This window comes from Mauremys reevesii, linkage group 24 (genome assembly GCF_016161935.1).
Source record: "Mauremys reevesii isolate NIE-2019 linkage group 24, ASM1616193v1, whole genome shotgun sequence".
Classification (NCBI taxonomy): Eukaryota; Metazoa; Chordata; order Testudines; family Geoemydidae; genus Mauremys; species Mauremys reevesii.
Genome location: NC_052646.1, coordinates 6800547 through 6818598, shown reverse-complemented (window position 1 = coordinate 6818598; position 18052 = coordinate 6800547). Strand labels below are relative to the sequence as shown.

The window sequence follows — 18052 nt, the reverse complement described above, 5'->3', positions numbered from 1 at the left end:
CACACACAGGACCCCACCTTGGTAGCAGGGTGGAGAAAGGGGGCGCTTGGGTGCTCGAGGTTTGCATTGGCGTCACGTTCCTTTAGAAGCCGAGCCCCGAGGATCAGAACATGGGACCGCCCCACTCACGCGTCACCCACGGGGCTGGTGGCAGGCCCACAGCGGAGAGTGGGGGTCTCTTGTAGCCAATTCACCAATAAAGCCCCTGCACCACTGTGCAAAACTACCCAGGAAAATTTCCCGGAGCAGGGAGGAAAGGCAGGTCCATCAGGCGCACTACAGGGGCTAGAAAAGAGCAGGAATCCCGAGGGCGGCTGGGAACAGACGGGAGAGAGTCCGGGTTATTCATCAAAAAGGTTTATTAGGAATCTCCCTAGAGCCTTTGGCAGAGAAGAGTTGATACAGTCTCCGGGCTAAGGTACAAACACAGATTACAAGTGCAAGGGGACATCACAGAGCCACCGGGAGATCAGGATCCCGCTGCCCTGCGCGCCCCCAAAGCCAGCTTGGGCGCTAGCGGAGAATGCTGAGCAGGGCCCCCCATTGCACAGAGCGGGGGTGATGGGTTCCCCCCAGGGCTGGCAAATTGGATCAAGGGCAAAGGGGCTCTCCCCAGCTACGCTGCCCCCGGGGCAGAGGCCACAGGGCCAGCTGCCCGACGGCTCACGGGAGAAGCAGCTCGGGTGTTTAGTCCCCTCCGTCGCTCCCCAACTCCCTGCTTCTCGCCCACCTCAGTCTGTACAAAACCCCAAGCCCAGGCTCTCCCAGGAGACCGACCGGCTGGCTCAGGCTGAATCCACATAAACCGCGGCTCCCCTTGGACGCGCTGCTCTGAATCAGCTCTCAGAAGGACCCCAGAGCGCAGATCCCAGCCAGGGCTGGAGCCTGCTGCTCCGTCTCACGCTCCCAGAGAGCCGCCAGCCAGCCGGTTGGATGGCTGCCTCTCGCCGCCCGAAAGCTCCAAGCCGGCCAGTAGGGGGCGCCGGCTGTCAGGTGCCACCAAACCCACCCACTCAGCTCCCATCTCAAAGCCTCCTCGCTCTCCCGTCTCCGTGAAGGAATCAACCCGCGTTAAGGGCCTTTTGCAAACGTGTTGCAGAAGAGAGGGCCACAGCTTGCAACGGGGGGGGGGGGGAGGGGGGGCGGTTTGTGGGGGGGGGTCAGGCAGGATACAGGGCTGGGGGGATGGGACACAAGAACCTGGGCTCATCTGTTGCTGCCACCCCGGGGGATGGGGATTGGAGGGGATCGGCGTTAAAACACAATCCAGAAGAGAGCCAAGCGCGGGCGGAATCCCTCAAGCATCTCCTCCGTGCTCCCGTTCTTGGAGAGCGAAGGCCAGGACAGCAACGGCCAGCTGCCGCCCAGCTCGGGGCTGGAAACAGCTGGGGGGAGCGCGGGGGAGAAGGGGGGTCAGTGATACACGAACGCGCCAGGGAGACAGTTCTGGGTCTTTCTGTCCTTTTAGGGGGCCGCACTCGGCTCGCTGGGGACCTGCCCCAGGCCCGTGCTGGCCAGGAAGATGCTGGCCAGGTAGCTGGCATTGAAGCAGTCGGCTCTGTCGTCCTCCTCCTCCTGGGAGCAGCACTGATCCTTGTCCTTCCAGGAGTCCTTCTGGGTGGTGCACAGGGCGGCGATGGAACGGGCTTTCTGGGGAGAGCAGCGTGCAGAGGCGGTTAGAGCCGAGGCCTGGGACACGCAGCAAGTCAGTCACCCAAGGGCACTAGGGGTCAGGACTCCTGGGTTCTACCTCCAGCGGCACCAATGTCTCTCTGCATGACCCTGAACAAGCCATTTCCCGTCTCTGTGCCTCAGTTTCCTGCCTTTGTACTATGGGGATAAACTCCCTCCACCTCCCCGGTAATGGGCATGTCCTGAGCTCTGAAACACCATCTCCCTGCACCCTCACCCCAGGGGAGTCCTCACAGCACATTTCACCCCTTCCCTCCCCCCCGTTCCAAAATAACACAAGCAGTGGCTCATCTTTGCAAACAAAAGCCTGCAGCGATTCAGTGTGCGGGGCGGCTCACCTCCAACCTCCCCCTTTCCCCAGCCAGCCAGCGCCCATTTTCAACCCCCTGTGCCAGAGGAAACCAAAGCTCCGATCCCGAGCGCCGTGCAGAACGGGGGAGGCCTGGGTTTCACAGCCAGGTGTTATGATCGGGGGAGACGGTGGCTGCGCTGCTCAGCCAGGCTGGGGCTCCTGCCAAGCCCATGCGAGTCCAAGGGTAAGTGGTGCCAGCCTGCTGTGACCTTAACACTTAGATCTAGGGGCAGGGGGCACTGGCAGGAGGTACAGGCCGCCAGGTTACATGAGGTCACCCAGATACCCAGGTCCACCTGCAGCGATTCACGCACCGCCCCTGGGATGCCAGATCTCTCACCCGGGGGGAGGAGGGTAAGGTGCTTTCTAAGCCAACCTGAATCAAACCAATGCTGGTCCGGACCCGGCTGCCCTCACTCCAGCATGGTTTGGTTTAGCAGAAATGACAGAGGTGTGAATTTGTCCAGCAGCCCTGCAGGTAACGAGCCACTGAGACAGGAGGGTTCCCCCCCAGAGCACAAACCAGGCAAAGCCTCAGGGTCCGTCTACACCTAGACCGCTCCAGTGGCAGATCTAGACACCGAGAGGCAGTCGGCCCGGCATCGTCTGCACCAGGTTGAGGCCGGCACCGCTCCGGCTCTCGTTGGGGTGGGTTTTTCACACCCCACGGCCAAAGTGAGCTCCTAGGGGACAGCAGCCCTCACCTGGTCTAAGCTGTCCTTGACCTCGGCGGTGCGGACTTGTGTGTAGACACGTCTCCCGTTACTAACACTGCTTCTAGCTGAGGTCCTTGCCTGGCTCCCAGTATCTGAGCACCTCTTGGTATTTACCCTGCCGGGCCCGCCGGGAGGCAGGGCCTCACCACTACCCGCACTGAGCCCCAGAGAGACAGAGAGTGAAGTGACATCCCAAGGTCACGCGGGGAGTCTGGCAAGGCAGGAATTGAACCCAGGTCTTGGGCGTCACAGAGGAGCCGCCCTGACCATTGCACCATCCTTCCTCTCTCCGCCCAGGGCAGCAATGCCACGGCTCCCCAGCCTTTTAATCGCCACGTTGTGTGCCTACAGCAGGGTCTATTTGATAACCACAGCCCCCCCCTCCCTTGCACTCACCTCTTTCTCTGCACACTGAGTCCTCTCCTCACCCTGAAGGCTGCAGCAAGGCTCCGTGATGCTCTGGATCAAGTCTGGGATTGGTTTCCTGGTAACAAGAAGAGAGTAGTTTGTACCCATGGCTGGAGCTCAGGGCTTGGGCTAACCAGCAGCCTGTTTGGCGAGTACTGGAATATACCCAGCATCATGCTCTAGAGGGCGCTGCGCTGCCAGAGGTGACCCCCTATTGGTGGAGACATGAAACTGTTCTTTTGCAGTCACGGAGAATCCGTATTTAAATACTACCTCACTGAATTATGTCCTGCCTCCCTAAATTCTCCAGGTGGAGTCAATCGGATGCTGCATTCTTATGCACTTCCCGTTGTAAACCGCAGCATCACGCTGCTGTGCGCTGTTAAACAGCTGCAGCATTCCTCCCCAGAGGCGGCTGCATTTCGGCGGCAGGTGTGTGAACCCTGTAAAGCGCCTGGGGAGATTTCAGTGGCGCTCCACCAGCTTCAAGTTGAGCCCATCTGAAGATCTGGCCCGGAAAGTTTAAGTGATTTGCCTAAGGTTGCAGACGGACGCCTGTGGCAGAGACCAGAATAGCTTCTCCATCACACGGCACCTGGGCTTGTCATTTACACCCCTGCCAAGCGAATGCAAAGTGCATGTAACATGCCACCGAACCAGATCAGCGCTTTACACTGGTGTAAATGCAACAGAGAGCCAGGTCCCGGGTCTCTCGGCTCCCTGGCCTGGGCCTTGCTCGCCAGGTCACTGCTGTTCCATAGAAGCCACCTGGGCTTGGACAGCAAGTGGGATCTTCCTGGTCTGTTTCCTCATCAGGACGTTCAGTGGAGAGAGCAAAACAGGTGGAGTCAATGGGGCTGCGCTGACCTACATCAGCCGGGGGTCTGGCCTGTTCCTCACTCCCGGCAAAGCCCCACTGCCAGCAATTCCCCTCGCACCAGGAAAATCCCACGGCGAGGCTCGCACCGGGGCATGGAGCACGTGGTGGGGAGCGGAGGGGTGAGAGGTGTGGATGGGATTCTACTCTGGCTAAATAATTCGTGCCTGGCCTGCTCGCCTGGAGCGAAAACGAGCTGCCTGTAATCAGAGCAAACCCCGGCTGGAAAAACCCCATACGGGGGGATTTGCATCTTTCCTCATGGCCAGAAGGCGGCGCTGCAGGCTCGCTAATCCAACTGCTAACCCAGAAATTAAGCCTCTGTTTTGCCACCACCTGGGGCAGGCTGGATTAATTCCTTCCCAGGCCCCTTTATCTTTCTATAGGCCACTGCCCTGCGCTGCTCAGGCATTACAGGTGGCAACAGTCACAGCGAGCCTACCTGACGGATCTAGTGGGTAGAGCGGGGGTGGGGCTGGGAGTCAGGACTCCTGGGTTCTAGTCCCAGTGCTAGGAGGGAGTGGGGTCTAGTGGGCAGAGCGGGGGTGGGGCTGGGAGTCAGGACTCCTGGGTTCCAGTCCCAGTGCCAGGAGGGAGTGGGGTCTAGTGGGTACAGCAGGGGTGGGGCTGGGAGTCAGGACTCCTGGGTTCTAGTCCCAGTGCTAGGAGGGAGTGGGGTCTAGTGGGTAGAGCAGGGGTGGGGCTAGGAGTCAGGACTCCTGGGTTCTGCTCCCGGCTCTGGGAAGGGAGGATGGGGATTAGGAGTTCAGGACAACTCCTGGCTTCTCTGCTCTGCTGCTGGCTCCGTTTGTGAGCCTGGGCAAGTCTCTTGTGTTTCGACGTCCCCATTCTCCAGCAGGGGAAGCTAATAACCCAGGAGGCCTGGTGAATGTCTGCGGGTCCCTGGCCGAGCGGGTCACACTCACTGTTTGGTGAAGAGCTTGATTTCCCCGCACAGCACGTCCAGGAGCGCCGGGGTCACCACCCCCAGGGTGACAGCCTGGATCTCCTTGTCGTAGGCCGGGTTTGGGGCCTGGCTAGAGAAACAGCTGAACCTGGCCTTGCCTTCAGCCTCCTTGCAGCACTGGTGGGGCTTGGTCTTCACCGACAGCTCCTGCTTGCAGAACTGAGCCAGGGCCTTCTCCCACTAGAGAGAGCAAGAGAAGCCATGTACAGAGGGAACAGGCCACAATTCTGCCAGTGCCAGAGGCTGGACGGGCGGCTGAGGCTGCAGCGTGGGACGCAGGACGCCTGGGTCCCATTCCCAGCTCTGCCACTGCCCTCATGGGTCAGCCTGGGCTCGGATAATAACCCTGCCTTTGTCTAGCCACCGGCTGAACTCTTTGGGGCGGGGAGTGTCTCCGTGGCTGGGCGGCACCATTGAGCCCTGAGCTCAAGTCGGGGCCTTCCAGGTGTGACCGAAAGCCCCCGAATATTCCTGGTTCCTGGAATGCCCCCGGGATCCCATTTGTTTAGCACCTGATCTGTACCCAGCACAGAGCCAGCCGGGGAGCCAGCCTGGCCCCCCAGTCATTCCTGCTCCTGCCAGAACAGAAATGGGCCAGGCAGAGCCCCCTCCGGGCTTTATATGAAAATGGGGCCCGGGGGGGAGGGGGAGGGGAGAGAACACAATGTAACAAACCCCATCGCCCCCCCCAGCCCCGGGACTGAACACAGACCAACAGCCAGGGAGGCTGGGCTGGGAGAAACTCCCCCCCTCGCCGATGGCCCCTTGGGATTGGCACCCACTGCCCCCCTCCCTCGGGCTTGTCCCCCCCAGCCCCGTGCCGAGCCCCCCCCTCACCGCGGCGTGAGCACAGCCGACGTCCTCGTTCTTGCAGCACTTCTTGAAGTCGTTCTCCAGGCGGGTGACGGCGCGGGCCTGGCGCTGGAGCCAGCCGTAGCCCGTGGCGGGGATGGAGCTGGGCAGGTAGACGGGCCGGAACTTGCGCAGCCTGCAGATGTTCTTGATGTTGCTGGCGGTGGGCTCGCCGGGCGGGAAGGAGATCTCGGGCAGCCCGGGCCACAGCCTGACGCTGGGGGGCGCGGAGCTGGCGACGTTAAGGTCGTAGCTGGGGTTCGGGGCCTCGCTGGCGAAGCAGAGCTCCCGGTCGGTGCCCTCCCGCTTGCAGCAGTGGTGGTGCTTGGTCTTCACCGAGAACTCGTTGTCACAGAACTGCTCCAGGGCTTCCTTCCACTGCCGGAGGGAGGGCGGGAGTCAGTGGGACGTCCCAGTGGGGGCCCAGAGCCCCTCCAACACCCCAGAGCCCCCCTCACCCTTGGCAAGACCTCCCACCCATGCCCTCCACCCACCCCAGAACCCGTCCCGGCTCGGGGCAAGGCACACTTTGCCCTCCAGGTGGCCGGCTTCCCCTCCGTCGCGCCCGAGCTGGGAGCAGCCGCAGCTCAGCGGCGGGCGGCTGCTGGGATGCGTTTGCCAGGTCTCTGTCCGGCTCCCAGCCCACACAGTCTGCCCCTGGCTGGCAGCCGCAGCCCAGAGGGCGAGGGCTGAATGGCCCCTGGAGACGGCGCTCCCCTGGCATAGCGAGAGGGGTCCCCCTCCAGGGAATCCCGCAGTGCCCGTGCTGTGCCCGCCTTGGGGACCCAGGCCTGGCTCTCCAGGCCCTATCACCAGCCTTGCGAATGGCTCTAGGTCTCTCAGTGGGGCTGTTTCCTGCGCTATCCCGAAGCCTCTCCCCCACCCTAGTGATCCCTCACAGCATCCTTCCTTGAGAGAGGGGCAGCGCGGCCTCGTGATTAGGGCAACAGGCCAGGACTTTGGAGAGCTGGGTTTAGTTGCTGGCTCTGCCATGGACTCTGGCCACGTCACGCCCACCCCCGTGCCTCAGTTTCCCCTCCCGCCCTTTGTCTCGTTGGCCTGCGGGGGAGGGACCGTCTCTCCCAGGGCAGGTGTAGGGACGTACAGTGCCCACCCCCACTCCAGAGCTCAGTCCGGGTGCTGGAGCCCAGGGACTCACCGCGCTCTCCGCGCAGCCCAGGCGCTCGGCCTGCAGGCAGCACCGCTCCAGGCCGGCCTCCAGGAGGTTGATGGCGTCGCCTTGGCGCTTGAGGTGGGAGAATCCCGTCTGGGGCAGGCTCGTGGGCCCGTACGACACCTTCTTCCTCCCCTCCAGGCAGATGTTGTCGATGTTGCTGGCGCTGGGGCGGGCCGGCGGGAAGCCGTCCAGCTTGTGACCCCAGGGCTGGGCCCGGCAGGAGGGGCCGTCGCCACAGATGGTGACGCGGGAGCCTCCGACTCTGGTCTGCAGCACGGCCGCCCCGGCCAGAGGGGTCCCACGGACCAGGATGGGCCCTACGGCGGAGGGAAAGCGAGTTCACAAGCCTGCAATCAGGGCCAGGCCCCGCCCGGCCTCCCGGGGGTCCTGTCAGCCCGTCCCATTCCCGGCTCACATTGGGAGGGAGCAAAGGCGAGGAAGCTAAACTAGGACCGGAGACCACCCTCCAGGGGGCGCTCGTCCCCCCCCCAGTTCCATCCTGACCCCCTGGGGCCACATCCTTCAGCCTCCCTAAATCCCTGGCCGACAGCTGCTGAGCTCCACCCCAGAGGGGGCCGCACATCAGTGGGAGTGGCCGGGAGCTCAGGCGCGCTCTGCGGTGGGAGGTGGGTATGGCTCTGGCCCGGCCGCACTGGGATGCTGCTCCCGACTCTGGCCCCAAAGAAGCGTGCTAGGCGGAGCCAGGACTGGACCCAAACTGGACCCACTGCCCCTAATGAAGCAGGGGAGCGAGTGAGCCAGCCCACGGAGCAGGGTAACACGGCCAGATCCCAGCCCCTTTGGACAGAGCCAGGGCCCCAGGTTATCCGCGGGGAGGGAGCACCATTTGGCATGGCCTGGATGCTGCTTCCCCCAACCCCACACCCAGTGCTTGCCCCTTCCGCCCGGGATTCCCCAGCCGGGGCCGGTGTCACCCAGTGGAACCCGCCCGGCAGGGCAGGAGAAGTTGGAAGGGCCAGTGCCCTCCTCCTGGCTCACTTTGCTCGAAGTCCAGGGGCAGCTCCGGGATCACTTCGCTCTGGACCAGGTCCTCGGCTGTTGCGTCGGGCAGCAACTCTTGGCCATCTGGGAGAGGAACAAAGGACGCGGTGAGCGGCTGGACCCAGCGCCGCCATGCCAGGAGATCAGGGGTCTGGCTCAGAAATCACAAGATCTAATGGGGGGGGGTCCCTTTCTTGGCGGCCTGAGGCCTGAGCCCTCGGGGGTCCTGCTCTGTGGCTTTTCTCTGTGCCCCCAAGAGCTAGAAGGCGAGTAAGAGTCGTCCCTTGCGGTTATACAGCCTTTTCCTCAGTAGGGCCCAGAGCCCTGCCCAGTGGCCCCGCAATGCAGGGCAGGGCAGGGCTATTACCTCATTGTACAGCTGGGGAAACTGAGGCACAGAGGCTAAGGTCACACAAGGGTCTGTAGCTGAGTAAGGAACTGACCCAGGGTTTCCCACGTTCTAGCTAATGCCCTAAGCCATACAGAAACACTCGCCAAAGTCCCCTGACTCCAGGAGCTGGGGCTTTGAGAAGATCTCCAGCTCTCAAGAGATGCCAGCCCTGTGACACTGAGGTCCCCTCAGCAGCATTTCGCACTGAGGCCAGGAAGGGCCAGCCAAGCTGATTGTCCCTTTTGGCTGTAAAGGTTAGCCGCTGGCGGGGGTGGGGAGACGTGTTTTCCTGCTTTTCTCCCAACCGCCAGGGTTAGAAACTTTCTTATTTAAAAAAAAAAAAAAAAGCAGAGACTCTCCCATAATCCCAGGACTCCGGGAACTGGGGCTTTATGGGAAACACCAATGATTGTGACATTTGTGATCAAACTGCCAGAACTGGCAACTAGGGTGACCAGATGTCCCCATATTAGGGGCTTTATCTCATATACACAACTATACTCCCCCCCACTACCCAGAAACAAAAAGTGTCCCGATTTTTCACACTTGGTGTCTGGTCACCCTACTGGCCCCACTGGCAGGACCCGGGGGACCTCAGAGTGAGTGATGGCGCTACGCCAGCCCTCCCCCCACCCCAGCTCTGGGCCCATCCCCACTTAAATGCTGTTAATCCCCTTTCCTGGAAAAGCGGCTGGTAATCAGCATAGTCAGACAGAGGATGAGGAGATAAACCCAGCGATGGGAAACCTTAACCAGGTCTGCATTAGTCACAGGTTAATCCACACACCACCCACTCACCCTGAGCAGCAGGCACAGGCTGGATAGCAGGGGGCTGTGAGTCGGGATTGAGGAGCAGTGGCAGAGGGGTGTGTGGGAAGCGCAGGGTTTGGATAGCAGGGGGCTGCGGGTCGGGATTGGGGCACAGCAGTATCTGCAGCCTCCAGCTGCCCGGGTTGTGCCACTGGGCCACTCGTGCATTAGGTCGGCACAAGGGCAAAGCGTGGGGAGAACGGCTGCTCGCAGGGACAGCTCAGCTTTACTCCGGCTCACGCAGCTGCAGCAGGAGGAAGGGGAAGGAGACGCCGGGGCAGGACTGCGCAGAGCGTACGGTCAGAAGGGACCGGACCGGCTCCCTGCCTGGCTTCCCGTGTTCCATAGTGCAGCACGTTTCACCCTGCAACCTCTCGACTGCGCCAGCGACTCCAGCTCAACTAAACATTTCAGTCCCCAGGAGAGTAACCGGCCGTGCACAGGAGAGCCCAAGCTCATGCCAATGCCCCAGGCCTCTGCCAGGGCAGAGCATTGATTAGCTGAGAGATGCTGCTTCCAGTGGAAGGGAGCCCTTGGCTGGCCAGGAGCAGATACCAGCGGCTCCAGAGGAAGGTGCAAGAAACCCTGCAGGAGGCAGCGATGGGACGCTCTGCCCTCAGGGGAAGTCCCCTGCTGACTCCCGGAGCGAGAGCTTAGCGGAAGTACCAGGACTCAGATCCCCTTAGCAATAGGGCGGCTCCGCCACAGAGGTGCAGAACCCAGAGGCCTGGTTTCTTGCATCTCATGCCGTCATTCACGCCCGTGCAAAGTGCTACCTGGCAGTGTTTCACACCCACTTTGCACTAGTGCTCATGAGTTTTTTTAGGCCTGAGTCATGAGTTTTAAATGCTTGGGGTTGGCAGTGGTGAAAACTCCTGGCGGCATCACAGCCTCCTTTGTGAGGCTGGCACCATTATCCCCATTAGAGACAGGGGAAACTGAGGCACAGATGGGTGAAAGGAGCAACTAATGAGTGACCTGGCAGGTTTCATACCCAGGGTGCCAGGGTTAGGCCTGGGAGATGAGTGAAGTGAGGAGCTCCAGGCCAGGTAATACACAAAAGAAAAAAAGGAAAAGAAAAGAAAAAACACAGCACCAGATAAGGATGTAGAATGTGAGAGAAGGGACCAGCGTGGAGAGTAACTGAACGCGGGGGGCGGGGGGAGTGGATTTTCTCTTCACACCGTTTTTTGAGGGAAAATTGGCTTTTTGAGCAAACAGTGTTTTTCACAGCACGCATTTGCCTCCTGCCGGCAATGTGACTTTTGCATTCAAAACCCCCAGACCAGCAAAGTCAGCAGAAAATTCCATTTGGAAATGCTGTTGCAGGACCTCATGGGATTTGTGGCCTGGGCACTGAATGCCCCCTGCCTCCTCCATGGGCCAGGTCCCAGCTGGACTCCACCTTCCGTTCAGTCGCCAGGGGACTCCCAGGCTGCAACCTGGGTGGCTCAGCATGGCAGCACTGTGGTGCATCCTGGGAGATGTAGTCCAGCTGGGAGTAGGAAACTGAGGCACCAAAACTACAACTCCCATGAGGCACTGGGGCAGCATTTTCAAATCAAAATTTTTGCAGCTTTGCACCAAAAAGTCAAGATTTTCTATGGGGGGAAAAAGCCCATTTTCCAGCCAGCTCTAAAAGTCGCATCCTGACGGGCCTGGTCCACGAAAGCCAATGGCAAAACTCCCATCGACTGCAAAAGGAGCAGGCTCTGGCCCTAAAGCCATGAGAGAATCCCTCCTGTGCAGCAGTTTTCAGCCCCCTACTAACCTCTGACAGAGGGAACTGGATCGGATGGACCTGGGCTCTGATCCTGGGAGGCAAACCCCTTTGTTCCTCTCCAGAGGCCTCCCTTACTCAACCGCTCACATCTTTTCACTCAATTGATAACAGAGCAGATCTATAGCTAGTGAGGAGCCAAAAGGGTAAATGGCCTAACAACCTAGAGAGCTGGGTTCAGATTCCCGGCCCTGCCACGCCCCTGCTGCGTGGGTGCATCGAACCAAGAGACCTTGCGAAGGCATCAAGTCCAGCCCCCTGCGCTGAGGCAGAGCCGCGATTCTAGGCAAGTCGTGTGCTGGCTCTGTTCTGCCTCCCACCAGTTGTCTACTTGGATTGTCAATGTATCACTCTGGGTCTGTGCAGCGCCCCGAAGGCCCTAATCTCAGCTGGGCCTATAGAGACTATAGGTGCGATAACGGATCCAAGCATGCCCGTCTCTGCAAACAGACTGGTCCAACCTGCTTTGCCTTACTGCACCCGCCCTGCCCCTGGGGATCGCCAGATGCTCTGCACTTAGACAGCAATTAGCCTCTTCCAATCCCTGAGCAAATATTGCCTAATCCTCCTTCCCCCTGTGCTGGGAACAGTGAGTATCCTTCCTGGTACACAGGGGGAAAGGGAGCCAATCCCAGTGTCAATCAGGGGATGAGAACCCAGGCGTTCCCAGCTCCGTGTTAACATTTGCACCGAACCGCCCACTGCTGCAAACCGGGGGCGCTGGCTTCCCACCCCTCTCCCCTTTGTCTCAAAGGCACACGAGGCCTAGATCTTCCCTCTCCCAAGGAGTTTATGGCGAGGATCAGCCGCGTCCTGAGAAAATGGGGTTCACAGAAGACAGGTACAGAAACAGAAGGCTGGCACCTCACTCGAGCTGGCCAGGGCTTTGGATGGATTCCTCCATGGCCATGCCCCCTCCCTAAGGGTGGCGTATCCTGCCTGCCCCCTGACTCCTGAGTCATCCCACTGAGCTCAGGGGTGCCAGGAACCTGGTGAGACTCCGCGCATGAGTAAAGTTAAGCATGGGCATAAGGGTTTGTGCAATGACCTCCGTGTCGGCCGTGTCAAGGAGTCTCTGCACAGCTGCGTGTTTTTAAATCCAAGGCGGTGCAGAGATCAGAAAGCAACGAGAGTGCATCAATACAGCAAATAGATACATTGATCCAGATCCAGACTTGCCTTTCTGCAAGATGCTTTAGTTAAATGCAAGTTACTGGGATCAATACAGGGGTAACTGGATGAGATTCTCTGGCAGGGGTTATCCAGGAGGTCAGACTAGATGATCACACTGGTCCCTTCTGGCCTTGGAATCTAGGAGTTTTCATTACTTGGGTCCAATCCCGCAGGCTACACTGACACAAAACGCTCGAAGCCCCAGAGCACAGGACCAGAGCCTGAGATAACAGATGCAAGAAAATCAGCAAGGCCGGCGGTTTTCAACCTTTTATCATTTGCGGACCCTTAAGAAGTTTCAAATTTAGAAGGGGCCCCCTTTGAAAAAGTTTGACATGGTCTGCGGACTGCCAGGAGTCCACGGAGCACAGACTGAAAACCACTGAACTAGACGAAAGACCCTGCCAGGATTTTTCCAAAAGCAAAAATGCCAAAAGGCCTGTTGTGTAAGAAACCATTATTGAATACAAAGCTTCGGGGTGTGTCATCGTTAGGGCCCCAAAGCCAAACCGCAATTAACGAGATGGAATCTCCTATTGACACAAGCAGATATGGCAACCGCCAATGGCGGATCAACATTTTAGAGACTGTCTGAATCAGAGATTCCGAACAGAGCCGAGCTGTGCTGCGTGGAGGGGAGAGATTGACATAGGGGAGCCGGGGATATTCACAGCAGTTAGTGATGGGAAAAGCCTTGTGAGGAGAGCACTGGGTGGGGACTCAGGAGACCTGGATTCTTGACTCTGCCACCAACTGTCCACGTGGCCTTGAGCAAGTCATGTGATCGCTGTATGCCTCAGTTTCTCCTTAATAGGGAGAAGTGTGGCATAGCGGATAGCGCATTGGGCTAGGATTCAAGAGACCTACAATCTATCCTGGCCCTGCTACTGGCCTACTGGGTGACCCTGGGCAAGCCATTTCACTTCCCCGTGCCTCAGTTTCTCCCATGTAAGATTGGGTGATGACACTGACCACCTTTGTAAAGCACTTTGAGATCTGCTGATGAGAAATGTCACGTAAGAGCTAAAGATTAATATCATCTGTAAAATGGGCAGAATAACCTTTGCTTTCTCCCACCCTTTGTCTAGTTAGACTGTGAACTCAACAGGGCAGGGATTGATTCTTTATTATAGTCTCTGGGGCTCAGTCCTGTCGATTCTAAAATAACCCAAGCAATGGGGCTCCCACAACCGGAGACGTCACTGCTAGGAAAGGGCTCCTGCTACTCAGCCTGAAGTTTATCCTATTTCTATTTCTTACCCACACACATGCTGAGACGCCCCATGGTCACCTTCTGGCCAAGGTCCCCATGCAGGTAACCCGGCCCTTTGGAAACGCTCACGATCACAGATTGTGAAATTTTTCTTGTGGAGGGGGAGAATCAAACCCCACTTGTTGATTCCTAACTAATGATTCTGCTGAGCAGGTGAACAGATACCGCAATGATGGGCACCAGAGAAGAACCTAGAGAGATGGGTACGTATAGTGTACGACTGCCTAAAGTCTGCCTGGAAGCTCTGGACTTAGTTACTGGTTGGCTTGGGGCACAATGTGACTATAGTGACATGGGGACCACCCGTGGTGCACCCAGCCCTGGATCATGTCCCTGGCAGGGGCCAGTAACAGCTACCACAATGCACAGGTCCAGCTGTGCCATGCTGCATACACAGAGCAGCGGGCTGCCTTCCTGACCCCAGCGGTGATTGTTTTGTACCCTGAAGCATGAGATGGGTTTTTTTACATTCCCCATAGTTTAGCACTTTGGTGTTGGGATTGACTGGGCACTCAACCATGAGCAGCAATTACCTCTCTTCTAACTGTTACTGTAGCCAGAGTCAGGACTCCTGGGTTCTATTCCTGGGTCCGTCATTGACTCGCTGCGTGACCCTGGGAGAGTCACTTCCCTACTCTGTGCCTCAGTTTCCCCATCTGTAACATGGGGACAATGATCCTGATTGCTATTTATTTGTATTGCAGTAGCGCCTAAGTGCCCCAGTCACAGACCAGGGCCTCACTATTATGTCAGGCGCTGCACACAGAACCACCCGGGGACCATTCAGCACACGTTTCATGAGGCCCTGTCTCTTCCTGGGTACACGTACAGCACCTAACACATTATCATGGGAGAGCTAGCCAGGTTCCTTTGCCTTTTTCATGCCCTGCAGGCCAGCAATGCGGGAGCCTCTGGCTGTTGCTGGGCCGCCTTGGTTTCCATGCGCTCAGTTCGTTCAGCTGGGGGTTATTTGCACTTAGACTTTTGGGAGACTGTGATGACCCAGGAGCAATTTATTTATGACATTCCTGAGGCAGGAGCAGGAAGCCTGGGAAGGTTGTGGAGCTGCTGCCCGAGATATTTAGCAGGCGATAATGAGGGGGGTGGGACCCAGGCCTTGGGCTGGGGCATTCAGGTCACAATTTCAATGACATGGGGGCCAGCCACGTAGGACTGTCTGAGGTGCCGCTAGCTCCCCCTGGCTTCAGTCAAGAGAGGGAGGGTGGGCTGTAGCCTTGGACTTAGGAACCCAGCGGTCCATTCCCTGCTCTGCCACAGACTCCTTGTCTGACCCTGGGCGAGTCACTTAGTTGCTCCGTGCCTCAGTTTAGCCACCTGTTCAATGGGGATAATAGCCCAGTGCTACCCCACAGGGGCACGTGAGGATAAATCCATTAAAGACTGTGACATGCTCAGTGATGGGGCCAGATACGTATCCGAGAGAGAGACCAGCATGGCAAAAACGGGACTCGAGGCCAAAGGCACGGACTTGAATTTACAATAGCCCCTGAATGAGTTATGTGCCTAACTCCCCTGGAGTAGGGCACCAAAGCAGGGTACGTTCACAAATCTTATAGGCTCCCATCTGCATCTTTAGGCACCTAAATACCTTTGTCAATCTTCAAGCAAGCCAAGGCACCTAAATAAACAGCTGCGTTTGCACAGGAGCTCGACCAGTCAGGGTCACAACCGGAGCAGGCAGGAAGCTGGCTGGCACGACCCGCCCCTGCCTGGGCACAAAGCTTGTGACCCAGGGCTGCCCAGCACAGCCCTTTTACCCCTCTAAACTCCCTCTGCCTGTGAGCATCGGAGGATCCTGGCTCTTTTTCCGAGCTGTGTGCCAAGGACTCTGCAGATCTCGTCAAACGCCACCAAAGGACCGGCTGGAAAAACCACTAAAGTCTTATCTAACCTGAGCAAACATAACAGTGGCGGCCAGGAATCCTTCCGCTCCTTTCTCCGAGAGGGGAAGCTGGCAGCGCATCCCTCCCGATCCCAGCCGGGGGAGATGTACCCGCGCCAGCTCCAATCCAACTAGTCTGCTAAGAACAGAGTTCTGCCGCGGTGCTGGGGGGGGGGCTACTGCCCCATGTGCCACCCCCCTCTGAGACACCTGGCACCATGTTCTCTTTTTAGCGGGTCTCCTGCTCAACGTGCCTTAGCCTCTCCCAGTCCACCCACTCTGGGGGACCTGGACCCCTCCTCTGGAGCCAGCCGACCATGCTCCGTATTCAAAACCTGCCCAGGTCCGAATACGGATTCCTGGATTCCCAGGTCAGAAGGGGCCATTGGGATCACCAGAGAGCTGATAAAGATTTGCAAGATGATAGGAGTTGGTTAACAGCGAAGCAGGGCAGAATTTTCCTGGGCTTTTCAGGAGCAGCTCCTGGCTCTGGGTGTCTGACGGGAGCCAGCGAAAAGGGCGGGGACCAGCCGTGCAGAGTGCGCCTCGGAAAACCCGACCTATTTGGGGGGGAGGTTATTTTGGGGCCCCCTAAATCTTGTCACTTTTGTTGCCACCTCTGCCTACAGTCTTGCTAAACGGGCATCCCAGGCTGAGAAGGCCTCGGCCACCCCCTCCACCCATCCTGGTCTGGTGGGAGACAATGCTGTCTCTCTGGTGTTGCTAGGTGACATCTCCGTGGAAACGGGACCAGCATCACCAGGAAACCCATGCTCCTGCCTTGCATGGGGCTACCGGCCCCCCATGCGGGCCAGCAGGGACGCCTGCCCTGGAATAACAAGCACGAGATTCCTCTGCCTTGTCCTGCGTGTGAATTTCTAGGAAGGCGACCGAGAGGCTGGTGACTAACCACAGAGCAAGTGTCCCAGCAGGGCAAGCTTCCTGTCCTACCCGTGCCTGGCCCCGTCTCCATGGAGCAGGGGAAATGTTCATCCTCTAGCTGGCATTTCCGCTGAGGTTCCCAACAAAGGAACTGGGACTGTCCCAGGAACTGGGCTGAGACCCACCAAATGGCAACAGACATTCGATCCCTACTGGGCTGGATTCAAACCGGTGACCTCCCCCCAAATCAGACCATTATCTCTAAAGACACGGAAGGAGCGGCCGGGACTGGCTGTTCCCTGGCTTTCTGCACTATTGTCCCTTTCCGGAAGAGTCTGTCCTAGAAAACCACAGGCGACGGGTCGGTAACTGGGAGTTTTCCGCCCGAGTCAGCAGCTTGGGAACTAAACAAGTGGACAGTAAATTGGAAGCATACGGCGTGGCTGGAGGAACTGGCGGGGGATCTCCCCCTAAAGCAGAGGCCGTTACCCTAGAGAGGCCTCCTTTGCAATACGGTTATTATATCTGCCACCTTGAGCCCCGCTGTGCCCAGACACAGCTGCCCCAGATGGAGCTAGGCCGAGTGTATACAAAATTGCACACGTGAACCAGGGCACTCACCTTGCGGAGCCGCTCTGGCCAGGCACAGCAAAGGGATGAGCAGTAACACGGGAGCCCTCATGGCGAAGATCGAGGTGGCTCAGGACACGTCCCTCAGCACTGGTGATTTCTGTGCCTGAGGTTTCTCCGTGGAGCTGTTGTTTGTTTCCTCCCCTTCGGAGCCTTTAATATACTGTCAGGCTGACAGAGCTGAGTGAAGCTGAGTCATGGGCTTGACGTCAGCAGTCACGCCCTGCAGTGTACACAGCTTCCTAAATCACTAAGAAAATACCCCAAAACATAATGAGGTTTCCATCTGAGATAATCTTACAAGGCAACATGCCAACAAGCGGCCAATCCTCCCATATGGAAAGAGCAGAAGCCTAAATGACTGACATGCTTCAGCTCCCATCTCTGCGTGTGTCATGCTTAGTTCATATGTGATCCCCATTATCAAACACGTGTTCCAGCACACTGGCATGCAAATTCCAGGGGTGATTGTAACCACTAGGGAGGCCCTACATAGTGATACTTAGCTTGGAAGGATTTCATATACATTTTTTTTTATGGTAAATGTCTGTAAAGATGGACTTTGCCGCACACACACGGATAATGATCGACAGGCAAAGTAAGAAACATGCAGTCTGTGAACTTACCAGTCAAAGCCCAGAGGTTTGGATTTTTGCATTAGGGTTCTTACCAATGGGCCAGCAGGTGAACGGTAAAGACAGGCACGACGGGTGGATTTACGGATATTTACTGTAACCGTTTTGCCCGGGGATGTTGGCAAGCTCTGTTGACAGTTTATAAAGCTTTCACTTTTTGAAGCACAACACCTGCCGTCATTACAAAATAGCCTGACACCCATAAATTTCCTGCAACAGTGAAAATTTAAACTGATAAAAACCTACGAGAAAAGGGTTAAAAATGAATCCTGATAGTAGCCGTTGAAATTATCAAAAATGAACATTTGAATTCTGCCAGGCCTCATGATCCTCATTCCTGACACAGCGTCACCTGTTCTGTGCATTACGATATCACCTGCCAGCCCCAGTGATGGCCCCAGGACCCTATGGTGCGAGGTGCAGGACGCAGAACAAAATGACAGTGCCTGTGGCCTGTCCCAAAGAGTTTACAACCTTCAACTGAGGCCTCTTCAGAGTTTATGACCAGAAGGGCCCATTAGATCATCTGGTC

The 18052-nt window shown here is 57.7% G+C and overlaps 1 protein-coding gene across 1 annotated transcript; it reads right to left on the bottom strand.

Annotated features, from left to right (window-relative positions):
• Positions 1-1139: 1139 nt before the first annotated feature.
• Positions 1140-17057, bottom strand: ECM1 (extracellular matrix protein 1). The gene is made up of 7 exons (XM_039513467.1): positions 16877-17057; positions 8041-8127; positions 7024-7358; positions 5850-6242; positions 4972-5192; positions 3157-3244; positions 1140-1650 (listed from the first exon to the last, which is right to left on the bottom strand). The coding sequence occupies exons 1-7, from the start codon at positions 16935-16937 to the stop codon at positions 1465-1467; spliced, it is 1371 nt and encodes a 456-aa protein (XP_039369401.1). The 5' UTR covers positions 16938-17057; the 3' UTR covers positions 1140-1464.
• Positions 17058-18052: the final 995 nt, after the last annotated feature.